The 15,269-nt window shown below is 41.9% G+C and overlaps 2 protein-coding genes across 17 annotated transcripts in view; one reads left to right on the top strand and one right to left on the bottom strand.

Annotated features, from left to right (window-relative positions):
• Positions 1 to 4,625, top strand: part of ptprk (protein tyrosine phosphatase receptor type K) — a 108,980-nt gene extending 104,355 nt beyond the window's left edge. For all 16 annotated transcript variants that reach the window (XM_076037866.1, XM_076037878.1, XM_076037876.1 and 13 more), the window contains 3 exons: positions 84 to 247; positions 838 to 973; positions 1,127 to 4,625. In XM_076037866.1, coding sequence (XP_075893981.1) covers positions 84 to 247; positions 838 to 973; positions 1,127 to 1,180 — 354 coding nt within the window. In that variant the 3' untranslated portion in view covers positions 1,181 to 4,625. The remainder of the gene's footprint in view (positions 1 to 83; positions 248 to 837; positions 974 to 1,126) is intronic.
• Positions 1 to 15,269, bottom strand: part of LOC142896257 (protein NLRC3-like) — a 243,361-nt gene that overhangs the window by 126,354 nt on the left and 101,738 nt on the right. The window lies entirely within an intron of this gene.

Raw genomic sequence — 15,269 nt, 5'->3', positions numbered from 1 at the left:
TTTATTTTTTTTTTTAGCGGATCCAAGTTTTGTTTCTTTTCGGTCCGTGATTGACTGGGAAAATCCACCGTGCGATCTCTCAGCCACAGGAAGGCTACCTGATGGTTCGCCAGTTCCAGTACCTGGGATGGGCGGGGCACAGAGAAGTGCCCGCCTCCAAGCGTTCCTTCCTCAAGCTGATCCTGCAGGTGGACCAGTGGCAGCGCGAGGGCGAGGAGGGCGAGGGGAGAACCATCGTGCACTGCCTGTGAGTGCGCACCCCAGCGAGGCCTGAAGGAATTAGTCCATAAATAGACGGCAGGATGGAGGCTTTGACTTTCATGCTTTTTGTGGCTGTTGTTCCAGCTGGTTCTGGGATTTGTCAGATGTTTCACATGTCTTTACTAGTTTTACTACTACTGCTATACTTTTTTTTTTTTTTTTTACTTTTTTCCACCTGTTCAACCGATCATTTTATCACATTGAATTGAAGGAAAAATAGGAGATAGTTATTGATTCCAAAAAGAATTGAAAGTTACAGCTGTACACCCAGCAGTGCGCTGGTATTTATGAATTTGGAAGTGTCTAACCTTTAAAAAGAAAAGTCCTATTAAAATCAGCTGCCCCGAACCTTTGGCCACTCAAGGGAAAATAAGTCCACACAAAGCAGAAGTCAAATTAAGTCCAAATATTTATTCACATGATTCATATTTTCACTCTTTCCCAGCTGTAACTCACAAAACACACAGAGAGAAAGTGGTCATTCGTCCAAAAGCCAACCGTGAGGGCAATAAATTGTGCCTTTAACTCCTTTCCCTCGACCCACTGACTATTGTGTGCTCTGCGTGCGTGCGACAGGAACGGAGGCGGCCGCAGCGGAGTGTTCTGCGCCAGCAGCATTGTGTGCGAGATGGCCAAGAGACAGAGTGTGGTGGACGTCTTCCACGCCGTGAAGACTTTGAGGAACAGCAAGCCCAACATGGTGGACACTCCGGTGAGTGCGTGAGCAGAGCAAGAGGGAGAGAAAATAGTCCCAGTTTCCAAAGGACAGCAAGAATTGAAAAAAAAAAAAAAAAAAAAAAAAAAGGGAGAAAATCACATCGCAAATTGCATTGAATAATTGAACTAACCCTTCACCCCCCCACAGGAGCAGTACCGCTTCTGCTACGATCTGTCCCTGGAGTTCATCGAGTCCTCTTAAACCAGAGCGGCAACAACGAGGAGCGGGAACCGATCCCCCCCCCCCCACTCCCAGCACCCCCTCCTGTGTTCAACCCTCTGCTTTCCCGCTGTGGTGGCCGTGCCGTAGCACCTGTTGCGCTTCCCCTGTGAATGGCTCCAACGATCTTCGCTCCTCGTCCAGTGTTCTTTCAGTGGGGGGCGGGGGGGGGGGAAACAACTCACTCAAAAGGGAAAAAAGGTTTGGAACTGTGACCGGGAAGGAGCTGCCCGGGAGCTGATACACGCTGGCGGTGGCGACTCCGTTTTGCTACTTTTACGCTTATTGAATAGCTTTCCAGTGCCCAGCGGGGCCCCGCTTGTATGTTTGGGCCCCGTTTAAATGTTCAGTGTCTCATCGCAATCCCCGCGTCACCGTGGCTCCGGGCTCTTTCGGTTGCAGTACTCAATGTGCACTATGGATGTCACCCCCCCCCCCCCCCCCCCCTTCACAAGTCGCAACTCGAGCCCGAGAGACGAGTTTCTTGCAAGTTTCCAAGTTGCCGGCCTGCCGGCCTGCCGGCCGCCGTCTCTCTCTCCGCTTTGACGCTCTTCACAGCATCCCACCACCGCGCTGTCCGAGTCTCCTCCGCTTGTACTTCTGTAACAGTTCAGATTTGAAGCAACAGCCCTGGCAAGCAGCTTCACGTTCGACTAATTAAGAGCATCATTCAGTATTTATAGCAACATGGAGGCATTTTAAAAGGCATTTTACACACGGCGGATCCCCCACATGATTGAAGCCATTTACACGCATACAAAAAAAAAAAAGAAAAAGAAAAAAAAAAACGTATTCAAACTCCATTGTGAGTTGAACAAGTGTTTTAGAAGCAGGACTGACAATGAAACAAGTATAGAACGTTTACACGAGGAGCGCACGGCTTCTGCATTTTACTCTCGTATGAAGCGGCAACTTGAAATTGTGTCGTTTTGCTCTGAAACTGTTAATGTGACTCGTCTTTGTTCACGTTTCACGCCGCCATCGTGAGCCGCAGAGTGGATTTTCTCTGCTTTTCATTGCGTTACTTGCCGATTACCAGGTGTGGAACAAGAGATTTTAAAATATAGATCATGTTAAAAAAAAAAAAAGGAAAAAAAAGTCGAAAACAAAAAAAAACAATTGTTTAACCATGTAACATTTGCATAATCGTGTTTTATTTCAGGGCTGGGCCCACTGCACTTTCAGTTCGACAAGTTAAAGTTACTTTTTTGGTGAGACGCCAATTTGGGTACGATGGAATCAGTTTATTGAGTATTGGGAAAAAAAAAATTGTTAGACAGGTTTTTAAACAAAAAATAGAACATTGTTGATTTGAGACGAATTGGAAGTGAACTGACCCCAGGCCTTGTGTTTCGTGCACTGGTGGCCAACACTTTTTATTTTTTTTTACTATGATTTTTTGTAGCCGATGTTTATTCATAAGCCAAAGACTTAAGTGTAAATATGTCAATATGGATAAAGCACATTGTTTGTATTTATTGTTTGTTGACCTTGCATTGCTTGTAAGAACAATCACTCGCCATTCCACGCTCACCACCGGGGATTCTTAGACCACGTAGCCCCCCCCCCCCAACGTTGACACAATTGAAAATGGATGACGTGACTCCTTCTTATCCACGCTGAAGAGCAAGCAGAGAATCCAGAGTCAGTGACCTAGTGTTTTTTGAAGTTGGAGGGGAGAGAGACTGCAGGAAAACCAAACTACAAGGAGGAGCTGTTCCACCTTTATGTAGATTTACACATTTTTATCAAAAATTGCAAACAAAATATTTGGATATTCGCTAGCCCACCCATCATATCTAGTAAATAAATGATTGCAATTAGTAAATTGAATTGTGTGTCCTGTAAAATAAATCCCCTACATTTTATACATACACACACACACACACACACACACACACATATATATATATATATATATATATATATATATATATATATATATATATATATATATATATATACATCTCGCTGGTTTTGGTTTTCTGTTTCTTTGACGTCGTCCATTTTCACCTTCAGCGTCGATGTTTGGTGCACAGAGTGGGGCTGCGTTTCCACTTCCTCTAAATTCAGACGGCATGACCTGACGAGTCTGGATAGTTCGGAGGGGGTTATGGGGGGGCAGTATAAGAACCTGCGATAGAGGCTGTATATTAAAGCAAGAAGTCGTTTGTTTTGTTTTGCTTTGTTTTTAGTGTTTTGATGTAATCCAGTAGTAACGTCTTGTTTTCACGGAATGAAACTCTCTGTGATGTTGCTGTGGTTACTTTGTGTGCAAAAAAGAAAAGAAGAAAAAAAAAGGGCCCCATAGCTCCGTTTGTGGTCCTGTAGATCATCAGTGCATTTAATATGCGTCGATAATAATAGCTTGCTTCCCACTCGGGGGTCTGGGCGGGCGGGTTGGGGGGGGCAGGGGGGGGTGAGCTGTTTATCTTCATCCTCACAACCTGCTCGCCGCTATGCCTGGCTCAGGCTGCAGCCAGTGAGACACGCAGGGCTGCGAAACGGGAAACATTTATCGTGCCTACTCATTTGACTTTCTTTCTCGGTTCCAAGCATTTTAGCAGCGTCTTAAGATCGCTGATTGGGGGGGGGGGGTTCGTCGAATGCGCTCTCGGTGACGGACGTCGGGTGTTCCGGATCTCCGTACGGAACGCGATTAGGGACGTTTTATTAATCAGAAGGTCCCCACAAATCCTTTGTGAGGTCCTTTTTTTTTTTTGCCAGACACGCGTCACTGCTGTGGACAGACCGATTCAGAGAGAGGTGGGGGGGCTGGGAGAATATATTGTAAATAGAATGTCAGAGGTTCCATTTGGCTGGAACATGAGTAGCCCAGGTTTTACTGTTAAGAATATAACTGTAAATAGACTATCATGAGCAACCTAAAAGACTCTATTGTTGGAAGAGCAGTAGAGATTCAGTTGATGGATGCAAAGTCAGGACATTGGTTCTGTTGTAGATAAATGAAAAACAAAAAAAAAACAAGATTGTACTCGTAGGGTATTCACCGTCAACCTTTGTCAGACAATATTTTGAAGCATTTTAGTTTCCACTCAATACTGAACGTTATTCCGTTGGGGGGTGGGGGGGTGAACATTATTTTTACTGCTTCCTCCCCAAAGGATTCTACTCAGACCCAAAGATGGGACATAGCATTTATTGTGTGCAGCATTTGACAAGAGTTTGACGGGGAAAAAAAATCAACCTTTAAACTACACACGGAAAGAAAATAAAGCAAAAGCCCCAAATTCCTCCTTGAAAAGCTGAAGTAACGGCCCTTGAAAGTGTTGAAAATAGTAAATCCCTGAAAAGAAGCCAGGTTGAGTATTGAAGAGAGAAAAAAACGATATTCATGGTTCATAATTATTCTTGTCTGTAATGTTTGGCTTCTTTGCTGTAATAAAGAACTCTTCTTTAAATAAAACGCTGTGGCTGTTCTTATTTTTGAACAAGAAATTCATGTGAGCAATGTGTCTGGTGCAGTCTCTTTGTCAGCTGTTGTTTTGGCTAAAGAATAGAATAGTAGATATTAGGAGTAATAATAATAATAATAAACTTATAATAAACTTTTATTTGTACAGCGCTAAATCACAACCAAAGGCGTCTCAAAGCGCTTTATACAATCAGAGAGAACCAACCGGGCCCCCGGAGCAAGCAAGATGCGATAGTGGCTGGGAAAAACTCCTCTGTGGGAAGAAACCTAGGACAGAACCAGACTCCAGAGGGCCATCATCCGCCTATGAGTAGTTGGGGTGAAGTAGAAAGATAGAGGGGAGACAGAGAAAGAGAGAAAGGAGCAGAGTGAGCCAGGGTGGCAGACAGGACAGGGTGAAAAACAGATACACCAACCAGGCAAAACGGATATAAACACAAAGAATAGGAAATAATTCAAGGCTGCTGTCCATGTGGAATGTCAGTGTAAGTGTCCATGCTTTGGAAGGCAAGAGCCTAGCTCGATGGACAATATGCCGATAGGACAAGTCCAGGTTCTAAGCGTGGTGGTGGGATGAAGCGATGACAGCAAGACCTCCAGGACAGCACAATCCAGCTCCTGGCGCAGTGGTCATCACCTGCCGGGGACACAGAGACTGCGGCAGTATCATGCATATCGAGCATACTGAACAAAGCATAATGAGAGCTTGGACAGAGTGGATAGAGTAAAAGATTGATTGGGTGAGGAGAGTGATAAAGGCTCCGCCTGCACAGAGCAACGATCCCTGTAACGGGAGTGAAAGATCTCCCTCCACGGCGTAAGCCTACAGCAGCTTAACTGACAGTGGATGGAGTCTAACTATAAGCTTTAAGAAAAAGGAAAGTCTTAAGTCTACTCCTACATAAACTAACTGTATCTGCCCCCCTCACCGAGGCTGGAAGATGATTCCAAAATAAAGGTGCCAGGAAACTGAAACACCTACCTCCTGATCTAACTCTAGACATTTTTGGGATAACTAAAAGACCTGAGTCCTCAGAGCGAAGGGCTCTTGGAGGATGATAAAATGTTCAATGAGTTCCCTAATATAAGAAGGAGCCTGAGAATGAAGAGCTTTGTAAGTTAAAACTAGAATCTTGAATTCAATTCTAAATTTGACAGGCAGCCAATGCAAGGAAGCTAAAATTGGAGTAATATGCTGCCTCCTTCTAGTTCCGGTTAACAATCGTGCCGCGGAGTTTTGGATTAACTGTAATGTCCTAAGGGATGAATTTGGGCATCCTGCTCGTACGGAGTTACAGTAATCTAGCCTAAACGTAACAAAAGCAAGGATTATTTTTTCCGCATCTTTGAAGGACAAAAAACTTCGAATTTTGGCAATGTTTCTTAAGTGGAAGAAAGCTGACCTCCCTACATTCTGTATATGAGAATTAAAGGTCAGGTCCTGATCAAAAGTGACTCCAAGGTTCTGCACAGTAGAACTGGGTGTAGTACCAAATAGACCACTTTGTCCATCAAAGACTCTGTCCCTACTCTCTCGCGATCCAAATATAATGACCTCAGTTTTGTCGGTATTAAGCAACAGGAAATTCTGTGTCATCCAAGTTCTGACATCACGAAGACAAGATTCCAATTTGGCCAATTGATGAGCCTCGTTTGCCTTAGAAAAAAAGTACAACTGTGTGTCATCTGCGTAAGAATGGAAACTGATGCTATGCTTTCTGATGATGTCACCAAGAGGTGACATGTAGATGTTGAAGAGGAGTGGCCCAAGTACAGATCCTTGCGGGACACCATGACTAACCCTCCTACGTTCTGACGAATGATTATGAACATGAACAAACTGAAAACGGTCAGACAAGTAAGATCCAAACCAGTCCAAGGCGCGATCCTTGATGCCGATAGTATCTTCTAATCTCCTAAGAAGAATGCTGTGGTCAACTGTATCAAATGCTGCACTGAGATCTAGGAGGACCAGAACAGAGAGAAGACCTTTGTCAGATGCACACAAGAGGTCATTACTTACCTTAAGCAATGCAGTTTCAGTGCTGTGACCAACTCTGAAGCCAGACTGAAAAGCCTCAAGTAGATTGTTGTCGTTCAAGAAGTCCACAAGCTGCCTAGCAACAACTTTTCCTAAGATCTTGGAGAGAAACGGAAGGTTCGAGATTGGCCTATAATTTGAAAGCACACTCGAGTCCAAATTGGGTTTTTTGATCAGAGGCTTGATTACAGCCACTTTGAAAGCATGAGGGACAAAACCTGTTGATAGAGAATGATTAGTAATTCTAAGAATGACACAATGAAGCAATGGGGAAACCTCCTTGAGAAGCCTGGTTGGAATTGGGTCCAGAAGACTAGTGGTCGACTTAGCAGAGGAGACAAGAGAATCAAGTTCCGAGAGTCCAACTTGCTGAAAACTCCCGAAATACACACTGGGGTTGCCATGTAGAGAAAGATCTGCCATGTGACCTGTGGAAGACAAAGAAAACAAAGAAGACGAGGAATTCCCAATCTCAGTTCTGATACCTTCTACTTTTTGCTGGAAGAAGTTCAGGAAATCGTTGCTTGACAGGCCAGTAGGGACGCATGGCTCAACACAATGATGGCTCCTCGTCAGCTTAGCAACTGTACTAAATAAAAACTTTGGGTTGTTCTTCTTAGAGTCAATAAGAGCAGAATAGTAGGAAGTTCTACTGATACGCAGGGCCTTTTTATAGGACCTAAAGCAATCCTGCCAAGTCTTGAAGGATGAAGCTGTTTTTGACGAACGCCAAGTTCTCTCAAGCCTTCGCAAATGTTGTTTTAATTTGCGAGTAGAGGAAGTAAACAATAGTAGAGTAGATAATAGAATGTTCTCTCTGACCTAATATTTGTATTCGTAATACATCACCCTAATCCCGCCGTAGTTCCTGGTAATATTATGTCATCCAAGGAGATGCATTTGTGAGTTTCAAACTGGGAACGTGTGAAGAAATACTGCAAGTTTCCAGTCCAGATGTTCCCTTGAAAAATTCCTATCACTGTCCATGTATTTGTTCAGAATGCATGTCTTTCATGTTCTACTTAAGCCTTACAGCATGCTTCCACATGCAGTGAATATTAACATAAGAACAACACATGAACAAGAAGCCCTAAGGGGGAAAAAAATAAAAAATAATGAGACCAAAAGGTAAAATTAGAGGAGACAAAACTCAAAGTTGTTGTTGTTGTTGTTGTTGTTGTTGTTGTTGTTGTTTGGTTTGGACGCTTATGTTCGTTGGAATGAACTTCGTCTGAATTCAGTTTAGGTTCATGTGCTTGTGCTGCTTTCCGCCAGTAGATGGCAGTATCGGCCTGGTAATGTGGACATTTTACAATTTACGTCATAAAAAATAGGGTTAGGGTTTCCATACTGTTATGAGAAAAACAAATCCTGAAATGCGTTTTTTTTGTGCAGTAAAATTATTTGGCTAAATTGGTTGGAATGTTTCGTCACCAGAACAACTTCTGGATTAGAAAATGTCACTATCCCCAATCGCCATCATGCTGAGAACTAAGTTGATTTCATTTCAAATTTGGTGAGCCATACACGGACCACTAGTCCGGCAAATTGCCCATTGGTCCGACCTCCCCTAACCCTAAACCTAACCGTAATGGGAGGCTGGACCAATGGGATATTTGTCGGTCGAATGGGAGGTCAGACTAATGGTCAGTTCCCCCGAATGTAGTCATTTGTTTGCGAGTGGTACGTAAACGCAACATTCGAGTGAACTTTCAAGCTAACAAACATTGGCAAAAGCATTGATTGGCTTAGGCGGTGTCAATATTTGATAAAAAAAAAAAAAAATGTGATTAAATATGTAAATAGGCTCATACGTATTAGCCTAGCAGCGACACATCCATCGTCACGTACACTTGACTTCCTGCAATGGCGAAAAGGAAGACGCAGTTTCATCCAGAGCAGGGGAAAGAACACACGTTCCTTTCCTGTCGTAGCAAAGATGACCTGCACGCATTCCTACACTTTGTCGGCGTGATGCAGAAAGGGGGCCATAGAAACGCACACACACACACACACACACACACACACACACACACACACACACACACACACACACACACACACACACTGTGTTCGCTGTGCAATACTGTGCCCATGAACATTTTTTCCTCTTCTGTTACTCACCTCACACCATAACATAGATCAAGTTGTCTCAGTGAATGGAGTTTCCTGGAATCACTCTATCATTATACCATCGTTGTCATTGGCCATTATCATCAGAACTGAATTGTAGAGGGAAATACACTTGTATGTTGTGATAAGTCAATCTTCACCAAATGCTGCAGAATGGCATTTTGGCACTTTGGGGGAAAAAATGCACCCCTTTTATAATCACAGTGATAACACTGATTTGGAAACATCCATCCATCCAAGAAACAAGAGTTTCCAATTGACAATTTTATCCAATTTTTCAATTTGCATGTTTTTGGACTGTGGGGAGGAAGCCAGAGACCCGAGTAGGAACCCACACAGACACGGGGTGAACTCCACACAGAAAAGGTCCCAGGCCCAGCAACGGAACCCTCTTGCTGTGAGGCGTGAGCGCTGACCGCTGCACCACCGTGTCGCCCTCTCAAAACAAACCAGACTCAACTGAGAAATGAAAACAGTCTCTCACAGCCAAATTGCTTTCTTTAAAAAGTTTAATTTGCATAATTATTTACAACACATGGTTGGTAGCAGTTCTGAAACGAAGCAAATATACCAAGCCACAATGGAAAAGCAGGAAATTAATAAAATAATATTAAATGATGAAACCACTTCAAACCTTGCATTTAGAAAGAAAAAAAGTTTCAGTTATAGCTTAACACATCGAAAAATGAAATATTCTCTTTAAAGTAACCTTGCAAACACAAAATGCTCTGTAGAATGCTGTAATACTAAACAGCAATGGAACACTAAATTATACATTCATTTTCACTATCCTGCATGCTATCTGAAGGTGTTATTTAAAAAAGAAAAGTCAAACAACAAAAACATGGTCGAGCTGAAAATAGTTCCATTTAAATTAGGCGTATATTATATATTTATATATGTATATTTCTGTACAAATACTGAATATTTGGCATTATATTATTCTCATTATTGATATATCTAACAATTCAAAATATTTTTAAGCTAACCACAAACCTTGAATGCTATCAATTTTTTTTTTTCTCATGTCACATCCAAAATACCCACACGAGGCCTTCTTGCACTTCTACCCACAACCACGACACAAAACATTTCTCCACCAAAGGCAAACAGAAAGTGTGACCTCTCCCTTTAATAAAATACTGAAACCCTAAAAAAAAAAAAAAAAGCAGCACAGGTGGAGTTGAAAATAATTCCGTATATAGACGACGTGTTCCAGAATACCCTGGTTAGAAAACGATCGTATGTCTGAGAATGTGCAGTACTGTGAAACAGTATCACTGTCTTTCAAGATCAATGTTGAGACGCAGATTAACTTCGACTCAGACCTAAATGCTGAGGAAGGGCACTGAATTCACAATTTGTATTGAATAAATAATGAATAAATAAAAAAATCTCAAGAAGTTGATAAATATACTGTGAAAATGATCTTAAGAATGTGAAAAACATAACTTGAGAAATATGTGACATATAAGCCAAAAGGTTAGCACTTTTACTGAATTTTTTGGTGTTTTTTGAATACGTAGGGATCTACATTCTTGGAGAGATAAAAACTTTGACGCCACTCTCACGCCTGATTGGAGCCAATGGGCTTTTTCTTTTTTTTTTTTTTTTTAGCTCGGCTTGGTTTGTCTTGACTTGGCTTAGCGCAAATACTGGTAACGTAATTTTAATATAATTCTCTATAATTGTGTGGCATTAAAAGAGCTGTTTTTAGCTTTTTCCTCTTAATAAATTGTTTTATGCTTATTCAGCTCATTTAAGCTTATTCAGCTAAGCTACTTAAATACTGATTTATCTATTACTTATTTTTCCATGAATTGCACATTTTGTCAATTTTAGATCTTTCCCTAAGTAAACAATTTATGCCAAGCAGATCATCTAAATAATGCTTATTGCTCAAAAAGCAGATACACTATGTTACTCTGTGGTTGTAACGCAAGAAAACACATGTTCCAAATGACATACTTAACCGTATTCATGTTTTCAAGGACACATGGGTTATGAGGGCGCAAGCCAGAGAAAGACATCTTTGCAGTGCAACTGTTACGTTAACAAGAAATTACTTTCACTGAAAATTAATCGTGGAGCACTACAACAAAATGAGCCCCATACTAGGTGTACAGAAAAACCAGGGTCTGTATTGTGGCCACAATATGCAGTGACAGTGTGTATTTCTATCTGATGATTTTCCTGTGTGCTGATTGTCAGAATGAACACAAACGAAAACTTATTGTGTAGAAAAAGTCCAAGATGTCCATGGATTCAGCACCTAAACAGACTCCTTGAATATTTTTCAGCTGTTTGTGTTGTGTCTTTAACATTGGGTGCTGCATACAAAGCTTGCGTAATGGTTGAGGAGGTGTCTTGTCTGGTGGAATTTGGGAAAAGCGACCCTGGCAAAGGACATTTTATGTCCGTGTGAGCTTGCAACTGAAAATCAGCTAAAAAATACTTTGTAATTTGTCATTGCATGACCAAGGATGAATATACAGGACCAAGTGCTGAGTGAAAATGACAGCACATTTATGCTCCTGAAGTGTGCACGTTGCACAGCGTGCGCCCAGTGCCCTGTGGATGAGGGGTGACCAGCACTAAGGGTCTGCAAACTCTGCCACCCCTCAGAAGTACTGCTGCATAGTAACACAGGCCTGACAACGTCTTCCTGTGGAGGTTACCGCGACTCCTAATATGCCGTGTATGCTTTAAAACACTCTCATCGTGAGGTAAATAGCTGTAGATGAGCCAGTCTGCTATTATATGAAAACACTATTGCACTTTTTGGCTGGTCAAGTCTTGCATGTCCCCAGCTTCTGGAGATGTCGATTCCAAGAAATGGAAAAGACTCCATGAATATAACACAGCTTGGAGGAAATGTCAATAAACACCACTCGAAGAAGAGTCAAGTGTGATTTGTATGTTTTTAAAATGGATGTTACACACTTCCACAACGTGAACGTTAATTTGTCTGCCTTTATAACTAGAGCCCGACACACTAATTGATTAATGTAGTTTTCAGTGGTGGCGCTGGCAAATGTTTTGTCTAATACTGATGTGACACTAAGTTATATTCAGGACACCTTTTACTGTACCAGGAACATCTTTTCTGGAGGGTAGAAAAGATGTTCATGTTTGCACACAATGTTACTGCTACATAAGCAAGCCTGTTCTAACCAGAAGCAGCACTAACATTGTGCGGTAATTCCTTATGTTCTGAATCCTAAAGAGCAGCTAACTTAACAGAATACAAAGTTTGTCATGGCCTGGTGGGAACAGTGCGTGAGAAAGAAGTTGGATCTTTGAAAGTTATTTGCTTCAAGGTTCGTTCCCAGTCCTCTAGACTACGTTGGTATTTGCACTTAAAATCCAATATCAGCAGGGCTCTAGTCATAGCACTCAAACTTTGACTTGAAAACGTCGCTGCATCAGGGTGACTGGAAGCAGAACATCCAAGTGGTGTGAATAGAAAAACACATATCAAGACCTCCTGTTGATATTCTCTGAACTGTGTTGTGCTGAAGTTTCTTGCAGTAGGATGTTCACATTAGTCCAAAATAAATGTGACATCTGACCCAGCCTGGTTTCCAGCCCTTGATAATGCTTTAAACATGCAAATCTACACATAAAGAGGTGTTGCAGTCCTCTCACTGTCTCTAGCCAAAACACTGGCTGGCCGAGTCGTGTGAGAATCACTCTGTAAGGCACCTGAGGATTTGTCATGAACATAAACTCAAAGCCCCTCATAAGCATTGTGGCTTGGGAAATGAGAGAATGAAACAAGGACAATAACACGAAATGAATCTTCGATGATCCAAATCTTGGATCCAAATCCAGTCTCACGGACACGTGTAGTGGGTGTCTCCAGTTTAAACCATCTTGCTTGTTTCATGCCACGTTCTCATTTGTAGCAGCTTGTTGTGACCTTCAAGAAGACTTTAACGTTTGTGGCATTTGTGTTAATGATTGGTGGCTGGTGAAAAAACAACCAAAGTGAAATCATTTTCCTTGCTGAGTCATGAGAACGATCTTCCAGTTAATCTCCCTCCATTTCATTTCAGTGCTGCAAATTGGTCAAAGTGGGAAAAGGTCCAGTTAGAATTTGAAGCCATTATTACACTTGCGTTGACCATAAATTGTGCCAAAGACTGTCGTGACATAAACTGAGTCAAGACAGTCTTATTCTCTTGATTATATCGAAGTTGTGACAAGATTCTGGGCTAGCCTAAAAAAAACAAAAAACATGAAGTACCTCCAGCCATACTGCATAGCCACCAACAAGGTACAGGGCATAAATTAAGTCTGCCATCTCGGACAGCCAGCTACAATATCACCAATTTAACATACAAGAATCGTCTTTAAGAATTACCAACGCATACAAGTTTGTTCACGAGCCGGTAAAGAAACACAATGAGTGTATGAGAGGTTGGAATTCCAGTTAAAACCAAAACTGAATTGTTAGAATTAAACCCTTGGAAACTCGTTAAAATAGCATCGGAATCTCAGGCTATGGCATATCATTCTAATTAGTGACTTTGTGGTGTAGCACTAGCTACTAGCTTTCAAATTTGACTAGCTTGCGCAGTGTTTATAGTGTAAGGACTCACATAGGGTCCTGAAAAGATTCCCATCTAAACAATGGCACACATGAATGAGGCTACTCCGCACGAAGAGATCACAGTATGCAGTCTGTGGGAAGTAGACTGGATTTGCATGACTTTCAGTCAGATGGTATTTGGAAGAGCAGTTTGCTTGTGTAAGGTACTGAGTCACACATGGTTCCCACGGTACCTTTTATTGTGGCATGTCAGTTGTAATTAAAGCAAGCTTTGAGTTAGATTTGACTAATTTCACTAAAATGAAATGTATTCTCAAAAATAAAAACACGCAGAATGTATTTCTGACCTTTATGACATAAAGCTTCCTCTTCAGGTTTCTAAGAGCTCGAAATAGATGTAAAAGATTTCGTGAGATGTCCAGACGATCTGGATGTTGAGAAGGATTTTTCAAAGTAAAGTGACATGAGTTCATGAATAGCATACATCCATTTGGGTGACACTGAAAATGTCTCGTCCTAAACGCATGGATAGTTTAGCTTCTGAGTTTGAGGAAATTTGTAAGCTTGCAGTTTTCCCATGCTTTTCAAAATGCATCATCCACGGTCTATTTGCTCGGGAAGCCCAAAGCGGTCATGCACGTTTTCCCAGAGATAAAGAGATAATGATTCCAAATCTCAAGAAAACAAAGCTTTGTTTTCCCCGAGACAATTCATTCGGTGTCTCGACAAAACAAACCGTAATAGCATGAATGAAAACGTCATTGTCTGAGGGGGAGCACTTCCACCAGTGCTTTACATTTCTATTTAATCACCTTGCCATCTTGCCGTGGACAATGTGTGCACCGTCAAAGAAGACGAGTGCAAAGGCTTCAACTCTATCAGTGACACAATCTAAGTGAACTTGATGCTGTTTCTCAACTAGATACAGATGAGAACTCAGGAGGCCCAGGGTGTCCTTCAAATTATTGTTGAATAAGTCAAGATCTTGAGAAAGGGAGATCATGACGTAATGTAACTCCAAATCTCTGGAAAACAGGAAATCAAAGCATTATCTCGCGGAAACAGAGCAACAAACGTGTTTGGATGCGTGACCGCTAACGGCTTCCGTATTTCGCAGCTTATCTTAAAATGAGCAATGGGTGTTAATGTTGAAGGAGTGCCCAACAATGTCAGTATAAACACAAAACTTTGGAGACGAAAGCCCTCTCGTCTTCTGATTATTATTTGGCTTAAAGAACGTGAACAATGAGAGACAGTGGAAGAAAGAAAACGACTGGTTTGCCACACACCTCTCCTGTCAAAGCCACGGACGGATGAAGCAAATCATTTTTAAATACGACTGCAGTGCAATATTTTATGACGACAACACCAAGTCCTGATGTTCGGGTGGGTTTTCCTTTGAATGGGTCGTAGTGGACGTTACTTCTCACAGCACACGCACAGGTGGTGAGTTTACGATGACTCGAGTTCACAATGACTTAGCAGCCTCCTATCTGACGCCGCTTTAAATCCGAATCGTACTCGCAGAGCGGAACAACTTGCCGGTTTATCCTCATTGACTGACTGCCAACGAGTCTGTCACATGACACTGGACACGCGCTGAAATGCTCAAAAACCCATCTGTAAATGGATACCTGTGTAAACTGATGTATTGCCCTTGGGTGACCTGCTCGACTGTCGGTCTTGTAATATTCTTGTGCGTCGGCTCCAGTAATCTCTTTTTTTTTTTCCCACCTCCCTCTTTTTTCTTTTCTTTTTTTTTTTTTTTTTGCATCACAGGGGCTGTACATTCATGAGTGGTTGATTAAGGCCATCTGGTAAGGTAAGGGTTTCAGATTCAGCACTGACGCACAGAAACAAAACAAATGGTTTCAGCTTCAAACTATAACCCCACCACCCACTGGTT

The sequence above is a fragment of the Nelusetta ayraudi genome, unplaced genomic scaffold (assembly GCF_046127955.1).
Source record: "Nelusetta ayraudi isolate G7.1 ecotype Tasmania unplaced genomic scaffold, CSIRO-AGI_Nayr_v1 ptg000052l, whole genome shotgun sequence".
In the NCBI taxonomy this organism is placed as follows: Eukaryota; Metazoa; Chordata; class Actinopteri; order Tetraodontiformes; family Monacanthidae; genus Nelusetta; species Nelusetta ayraudi.
This window is presented reverse-complemented; position numbering and strand designations above follow the sequence as displayed.